Here is a 9,051-nt window from a genome sequence, read left to right on the forward strand (position 1 = left end):
AACTACTCTGTCAGTGTTGTTTTTTATAAAACTAAAGTATTGTCCTACTACATAGGTTCAGTAGTATCTTCAACAAGCTTCATTGCGATGATGCAAATGAATTTCCACTTATTTTGGATTCAATTTAGTGGTTTAATGATTATTATGTTTACAAAATGAATCAATCTTTAAAGTTGACAATAAACTGAAAGTAGCTAAAACACGAGCTATGGGGCAGTGTAGAGGCAGTGTTATTCCTTTAAACCATACACCAATGAAAACACTGTAGATAAAGATGGACATGACAGCTCCCGAAAGTGAAACCAAATCACCTGGATGGCCCCCTGGTGGCTGGCTGCAGTATTGGTCATAAACCCTGCCTCCTCCATGTTAGTGGAGATGGACCAAACAAAAACAAACAAATACACGTTAGATCAAATGTTCGTCACTCTGACCCCACAACATGTCTTTGAACCAAAATATATGTTGGCTCTTATACACAGTTTCAAAATTAAATATTTTTACATTTTCAACAGTTTCAGGGCATTATTAGCTCAGATGATATATTTCACTCCGTCATTTGGAGGGAGACGATGTCCAGGATAGTTTTAGGAGTGTATATTTACAGAAGAAGCAGCTGCATCGTCTCTTGCTCTTTAAGAAAACCCTGTGAGACGTCCTGACCAAAATTGGCAGACGATGCAATCTAGTCTGAGAGTGACAAGAGGGCTGAGCTCATCTGGTTTTAATCTGAGGACCACGACACACACCGTCCTTTCCCTGAAGATGACAGGATCAGAAAAGAAACCTTATTGCTGCAGTTGTGGTTTGTGGCTGTAGAGACAAACTAGCTGCCGAAATTTCATCAGAAATTATGATGTCAGAGAGACGAGGAGGGAGAAAGCTGGAATACGAGACTCGAAAAATGTGATGAGCAATGTAACTGGAATTAGAAGGGCACTGGTACAAATGACTTATAATGGCATTCTGAGCGGTTTTAACTTCAAAAACGTATTCGGTGAAGCTTCAAAGAGAAACGCAGCAATTTTAGGAGAATTGGTCGAACACGTTTCGATCGAGATTGAACTTTATCTCCATGAGGACACTGCAGACAAGCTGCAGAGTCTTTAAATTGCTCCAGTGTGCAGGAAATGACTCAGGAGAGTTACTTCAACAGGCAAAAATCTCACAAGGCTCTGGTTCAGATAATCTCTCTATACCAGGTCCTGGAAACTCAGCTGCATTTTTCATAATGAATCTCTTCAATTGCAAACAAGCACAGTTTTTACATTTAATTTCCCCCTTTTCAAATCAGACCAAGCACTGAGCAGTGCCAGTGTTTGTGTGTGTTACTCCTGTGATGGATTGCTGACCTCTGCAGGGGTTTCCCAGCCTCCTCCTCTTCTTCACATGAGCAGACAGTGAGGAAGCTGCTGACGTCTTCAAAAAGCAAAAAAATTTGAATCTACCACAAGTTATTTAGATCTATAAGAAACCAGTTTAATACATGTAATTTAGATTGTGTATTTTGAGTAATTGTGTACCAATAAAGACAATATCAGGTCTGGCTATGATGGTCCCTGCATCATCCATCTTGTGCCTCCTCTTTTCATTATAACTCATACTTTGAATTACTTAAGATTGTAGAAGGGGGTATTATTCCATTCTCTCCTATTTCAAATAATCAATTGATCGATTTAATTGTTTTCTTTAATCATGATTGATTAGAGTTTAAACCCAAAGATTGATCTAATATCATAGAAAACTGTCAAACTGTTTGAAAGTTGCATTTCAGAAGCTTGTCACGTATTTCAATGATTTAAAAAGAAAACTCTGGTTTATGGAGAGCCTCCTCAAAACAGAATCATATCTCGTTAATAACTGCAAGAGACACAAAGATGTTCTTCTCTTATTTACCAGCAGGCAGAGCTAGAGCGCTGTGAAGTTTTTCCCTGGAGCATCTTCTGTGTTTTTGTTTCCTGTCACTCTAATAATTTGAATGACCTTTAAAAAACAATTATCTTTATTATTTTAACAGCTAAATATTTTTTTGTACAAAATAATAATTTTGAATAATTTATCTTGTAAACTTTGGTAAATGATGATCAGATTAAAATGATTTGATGACAACTGAATTTACTTTAAGTCTAGACATGAAAGAGGAAGTAGAGGAAATAGAGTTTCCACCCCTTTTCAAAAGCTGACTGTATAAAGCCAGTATGGACATGTTGGTTAATGTTGTATGAAGAGAGTCATCCTCCAGAAACACATATCTTTTTTTTTTTTCATTTTGTTTTGTTATTCACCCATCTTCAGATGAGCTGCTTGTGAAAAATCATGAGAAGTGAGTTTAACCTTTATTTTGTTCTGCTGTGTGCAGCATGGTTTCTTCTGCAGTTATGTGATATTCAATCCCTTTGATATTTTGTCAAATAGAGTTTAGCATCTTCTTCATGTGGGTGTCTGTCGATCTGCTGCTGCTGGAGACTTCATCGTGTGCTGGAGACTCAAGTGTTGGTAAGACTTTACTTTTTCTGTTAGATTAGGGATTAGTGATTAATCAAGACTAATTTGTTCATAATTACTCTGCACTAAACTCAATGGATCCACACACAGGGAAAATGCAATCGTTACTGCAGCAGGCAGGTCAGAATGAGGTAGACAAGAAAATATAAGAAAATATTTAAAAAAGACTATATAATATAAATATGTTCAATTCATACACCTTTCAATGTAGTGGCTTTTTATAGAAATGGTATAAAGTGCAGTGGCACAGGATGATTGCAATAGCAAGTAGAAAAACCACACATGTACTGGATCCTATAGTTCTATAGGAGGGATCTACAATTATGCTTCTGCTTCCTGAGTTTGAAATAAAGCAGAGAGCGTTTGGCCTGCATGACATCGCCAAAATAAAATTTAACACGTACGTTTTCATTTGAACACGTCTGCTGGTTGAGCAAGCAGGGTGGGCCTCGCTTATCTGTCGTCTCTTTCAGCTAATGAGGAAGAAGAAGCTGCAGCGTCACTTCATCTCAGGAAGTCGTAGTACAACTGCAGAGACAAATAAAGATATGGGCCGGTTGTGAGTGAGGGTGGTGCAGGCAGCAGCAGCAGCTGTGTGGAACCTGTGGCCTTCTGTGGCAGACAGCTCTATGCAAAATGCTTTTTAACCTTCATGCATCCAGAATTACACACATTCACACACAGTAGAAGTTTGATCAGTTGCAGCTTCAGAGAGTCTCTCTCATGCACACACATCCGCGGGGACAGTGACCCTAAGGCCACAGTTTCTTAACTGTTGTCTTAATGTGATAGAAAACAACTTTAGGGTTGTATTTAACTTTAAAGCCCAAGATTCATTGGGAATTGTCTTTATTGATGAACTTTCTTTGAAGCCATTACCCGTGTATGCCAGTTGCATTTATTTGCATCCTTGTGAATATTTGCATGTTTTTGCAACATGTTTGCATCTCGTCACGGGGGGGTTATGTTTCTCTGTGAAGATTCTATTTGATGGTTCTTGGTCGTGTGACAGGTTTAACAGGAATTCTTCATACAGAGGTTTTGATATTTGAGGTATCTCTCAGATGTGTACTGTGACACACTCCAGGGTCACATCCCTGTCCCTTTAATTCTCATTGACTCAAAGCGAGATGTCTTTGTCCCTGTTTGCAGTGAATCCCTGTTGTTACTACCCGTGTCAGAACTCAGGCGTGTGTGTGAGGTTTGGCTCCGAACACTACAGATGTGACTGCACTCGCACCGGCTTCTATGGAGAAAACTGCACTGTTCGTAAGTGAATGGTCCACATCCATCCATCCATCCACTTTCACTGCTTCTAAGCAGATCGCTCCCAAACCTTCACAAAGTAATTTTTTTATTGTTTACTCTATTTGGACAGTTTGTGCCTTTACCAATTTGTCTTGTTTCCCAACATTCAGAAATAGGGATCAGCAGAATCTTCGTTTAACATTTTATATTTAAAAGACACATCATCGTATCATAAATTGTTGTTCACGCAATCTGCAGCCAGAAATGTGAAAAGCTTAGAAAGGTTATGAAAAATTGCGCAAGCTGACAAACAGGTGATTACTACAACAGCAGTCACTTTAAATCATTGTTAATGATAGGTCCAGACATTTTCCAGTTTAGTAAATGAGGAAGGTTGGACGAGGGCGAACCTGCAACCCAATGTTTTTTCGATGAAACGTTAATAAGGGACTAATTGAGAAATGATAAAGATATTATTTCACTATTGAAGTTAGTTACTCTTAATTGCTGTATGTAGCTGAGATCTGGACCAGGATTCGCCTCATGCTGAAGCCGAGGCCGATGATGGTTCACTACTTCCTCACCCACTTCCAGTGGTTCTGGGACGTGGTCAACAACTCTTTCCTGCAGGACGTCTTCATGAGATTGGTGCTGACAGGTCGGTGATGAGATCAAACTCAAACTAGTCACTCAGCAGCGTCACAGACAGACCCTTCATAGTTTTTACTATTTGATCTGGTTCTATATTGCATTTATTAAAGCTATTTTGAATGTTAGTGCTGTGAAATGTGTTTCTCTCTGCAGTTTGTGTGAAGGAGAATGTGCACGGCCACATTTGCAAACCATATTTTGAGCCCAGAAGAGGAACTGATTAAATAAACATCGAGATTTCCGTTGCTAAATGTTTCATGTTCTCACTTTGACTTGCCGTGTGCCTGCGATCACAGTTGAAGGTTCAGTCTGTGTCACTCTCACTTTACCCAGAGCTCATTGTTTCCTGGCTCCTTGTTGTTAATGAAAACAATATTTAGAAACAGGCCACAGATGTATGGTTCCTTAAACATATTTCCACTGTAGTTTGTATTACTGCGTGTTGGGGACTATTTACAGCTGTGGAAGAATACACATTTGGTAAAATGAGGGGGGGGGGGCAGGATCATCAAGAGCAAATCAATATCACAAAAAAACATGAACCCATTTGCATGATAAAATTTGTATGCAAAAAATACCAGGCTACTTAACAGGGGATCAATCATATGTTAACACATGGAGGTTCATGAGAAATACACAAATAATAAACTTGTAGTAAACCACTTCTTTCCTAAAGTCAGAAGTGAACTTATTCCAAGTCCTCCGACCTACAACACCAAATATGGTTACCTGAACTGGGAAAGCTACTACAACACGTCCTACTACACCCGCCTCCTCCCTCCTGTCCCTGAAGACTGTCCTCTGCCCATGGGAACTAAAGGTGACACTCACACTACCACAGAGAACTTATATGTAAATATGAATTTATGTAAAACTACAGCCACGGCAGAGTTTTGAATAATACGTTGATGATTCTGAGGAAATCTTTTAAATGTTTCTTCCTTCCCAGGTAAACCCGTTCTCCCGGATCCCAAAGAGCTGAGCGAGCGTTTCTTTAAAAGAATCAAATTCCGGCCCGACCCACAGGGAACCAATCTGCTGTTTGCCTTCATGGCTCAACACTTCACTCACCAGTTTTTCAAGACCGACCACAGCGTTCAAGTTGGCTTCACCAAGGCTTTAGGACACGGGGTGAGATACAAACCGACACTGTGGGTTCAGCAGCAAGTATAAAACCTATTGAGCAGTGAGAACAAAGCACGTGTCGCCGCCATTGCTGACTGTGAATATGTTTGATTATTTATTTTTATTACCAAATGTACGTTTCTCTCACTCACTCAGGTGGACGCGAGTAATATTTACGGAGACAATCTGTCACGACAGATTCAACTCCGGCTTCACAAAGATGGAAAGTTGAATTATCAGGTTGTTAAATTCACTCAAGCTTAAATTTTTCTTTACAGAGTTGAATGAGAAGATAATTTCCACATTTTATAACACTTTAAAACATTTATTTTCACCAGTGGGAGTTCATGGGGAATATAAAAATTGTCTGTCATTCTCTGGGATATTTAAGCTTCATTTCTGGACAATGGGGGGTGATGTGTTGTTCTGTCATGATTAATGGTTCTTGTGTTTTCTGTGTTTTCTCCCAGTTAGTTAATGGGGAGATGCACCTTCCCACAACCACTCAGGTCCCCGTGCACATGGTCTACCCTGAAAGTGTTCCTCCTGAGCAGCGTCTGGTGATCGGTCAGGAGCTGTATGGCAGTCTGCCGGGTCTCACCATGTACTCCACCGTGTGGCTGAGGGAGCACAACAGAGTGTGTGACGTCCTGAAGGCCGAACATCCCACCTGGGACGACGAGCAGCTCTTCCAGACCACCAGGCTCATCATCATCGGTGAGGAGCGAACAAAGGGAGAAGTGCTCGACTTGAGCTGCTTGTTCTTTCTGATTAAAAGTCGGTTTCAAGGCAAACGTTTGTGTCGGTGTTGGCAAATATTATTTCTCTGTGACAGAATGACTGGAGGAACTATTTAAAGTGCTGCTTTGTCCCAAAATAATCAGAATCAGAATCAGAATCAGAAAGTATTTATTGCCAAGTAGGTTTACACCTACAAGGAATTTGCTCTGGTTATTGAACATAGAAACATAAAAACATAAAAACACAAAAACACAATAAATAGAAAAAATATATATTTACTCACTATTTACTTCTGATTTACTCCCTTTTTCTAATATTTATACAAAGTAACATTTATTTAGAAATAAACGTATCTAAATAAAATATATGTTATAGACATAAGATATAAAAAGTGACGTAAAAAGTGAAATGCAAGATGCAAAACAGTGAACAGTGTCAGATTGCAATATGCAATGTAATGCAGTATGAACTTCATATTTTAAAACTCACACTATATGAACCAGCTTTGACTGGATCAATAGGTTTCTATAGAAAATGTATCTTTTCTTGCATAACTGGCCCTATTTTACAGACCTTTGGGGTCTTTTCTCTATCGGCCCTCTGAAGAAAAAAAGAAAATCTTAATTTTTTTTTAAGGGAAATGGTAACTATTTTTTTAGCTTTTCAGATATGAGGATATGAAGCTTTTCTTTGTTAGACAGAAATCATTTGGATTTGGGGATCCAGTTTCTTCTCATGGTTTTCCACTTTAATAAAGTTTAGCTGAGTTTGGCTTTATTTTCTCCACCCAGGCGAGATCATCAAGATCATCATCGAAGAGTACGTGCAGCACCTGAGCGGTTACCTGCTGAAGCTCAAGTTCGATCCCTCCCTGCTCTTCAACGAGCGCTTTCAGTACAATAACCGCATCGCCATGGAGTTCTGCCATCTCTACCACTGGCACCCGCTGATGCCCAACAGCTTCCTCATTGACGGAGAGGAAATCCCCTACTCCATGTTTTTGTATAACACCTCTATGGTCATGCACTACGGGGTGGAGAAGCTGGTGGATGCGTTCTCTCGACAGCCTGCAGGACAGGTAGCGGAACCTCAGCCTATAACAGGCCAAAACTAAAATGCGACTGCAGCCTGGTCAGTTTTAATTTCTTTTGGGGATGTGATCCTGCAAATCTGAAAACAATAACTCAAGAAGGAGTGAGGGAAAATATTATAAGTCTGAGTGAGATTTTTAATAGTTTGAGTCTCAAGAATTTGTCTCACGCAAACAACTGAATGATACAATATTACAACTGTACTCTAATAGATTATAGAATCAATGAAAGAATAATTTAGTGACTGTACTCCCATGAAGACAGAGAATAGAAGGTAGCATGACTTCTTCTTCTGCTCATTTTGGGAGCATCTCTCACTCCAATCAGAGCTGTTGCGACGTGTGACACGACAGGAATTTATAACCATTAAACCACTGTCTTCTTAGACCCACACAAATTCAACTTCCTCCTGTAACACGTCCCTGAATTGACCGATACATGACGCTCTCAGATACAATCTCTCAGCAGCATCACATTCATGCAAAGTGATGTTGCAGTTTGCTTAGAACAGAGAACACAATGTTGATTACTGTCTGTTGATGCCTGTCGAACAAGAGGAAGTATAACCTCACCGGAGTGATGGATGGTTCTCTCTCTGTGGTTTCCCTGTCAGGTTGGTGGAGGTCGCAACACTCATCAATTTCTTCTCAAAGTGGCGGAGATGGTGATCAAAGAGTCCAGAGCGGCGCGTGTGCAACCCTTCAATGAGTACAGGAAGAAGTTTAACCTGAAGCCATACACCTCCTTTTATGATTTTACTGGTGAGCAGGAGTCGTTCTGCAGACACAGAAACCTTCCGTCCTTCTGACAGCTTCTTGCCTTTAGTAATCTAATTTCATTTTCAAACGGCTGTTAACTTTTTCCCTGAACAGACGACATAGAAATGGCGAGAGGTTTGGAGGAACTCTACGGGGACATCGATGCTCTGGAGTTTTACGTCGGAGTCCTGCTGGAGAAAGCTCGTCCTAACAGTATATTTGGGGAGAGCATGGTGGAGATGGGGGCTCCCTTCTCCTTGAAAGGCCTGCTGGGAAACCCCATCTGCTCCCCTGTGTACTGGAAGGCCAGCACGTTCGGAGGGGAAAAGGGCTTCGACATCGTCAGAACGGCCACTTTGAAGAAACTGGTGTGTGTCAACACCAAGTGGTGTCCATACGTGGACTTCCATGTCCCACGAAGTGAGGAGGAGGCAAAACCAATGAAACCCTCTACTGAACTTTAACGAATATTCTCCTTGTGATGTGCGACTTCAGCAATCACAATTAGTTTGTTACAGATTACATGTAAGCAGGTCAAACTCCTGAAATTACAGTTAATTGTAATTCAAAGGGAAAATGGATGTGGATTAATTAAAATTGATTTTGATTAGTATATGATAACTGTCTGTGATTATTTTGTTATTCTTTCACTGTCCCCTTTTCCCCCTTTTTTCAATACTGCAAAATAGTCAAATTACCCAAGATGAAATAATGAATTATAGTAAACAAAAATCAGAAGCTCTTTTTATTGCATGTTAACAGCTCCTTTTGCAGAGCCATGTTTCAGCGGCAGCCGGTCTTGTATGTGCACTTGGGAGTTTCTACACAAATCTGAATTGAGAAAAGCACAGAGACTTAATGGCAGGATGCAGAATGTGGTGCAACCCATATACAGTCTATGGGTGCAACATTGTGAAAGTGTGAGGAACGTG

General features: G+C 40.2%; 1 protein-coding gene across 1 annotated transcript; it reads left to right on the top strand.

Moving 5' to 3' along the window:
• Positions 1 to 2,188: 2,188 nt before the first annotated feature.
• Positions 2,189 to 8,732, top strand: ptgs1 (prostaglandin-endoperoxide synthase 1). Its single transcript, XM_062385048.1, has 11 exons — positions 2,189 to 2,323; positions 2,416 to 2,496; positions 3,658 to 3,774; positions 4,271 to 4,411; positions 5,081 to 5,224; positions 5,354 to 5,535; positions 5,686 to 5,769; positions 6,000 to 6,246; positions 7,062 to 7,348; positions 7,975 to 8,122; positions 8,234 to 8,732. The coding sequence occupies exons 1-11, from the start codon at positions 2,317 to 2,319 to the stop codon at positions 8,581 to 8,583; spliced, it is 1,788 nt and encodes a 595-aa protein (XP_062241032.1). The 5' UTR covers positions 2,189 to 2,316; the 3' UTR covers positions 8,584 to 8,732.
• The last annotated feature ends 319 nt before the right edge of the window (positions 8,733 to 9,051 follow it).

Source organism: Platichthys flesus, chromosome 3, assembly GCF_949316205.1.
Source record: "Platichthys flesus chromosome 3, fPlaFle2.1, whole genome shotgun sequence".
Taxonomy (NCBI): domain Eukaryota; kingdom Metazoa; phylum Chordata; class Actinopteri; order Pleuronectiformes; family Pleuronectidae; genus Platichthys; species Platichthys flesus.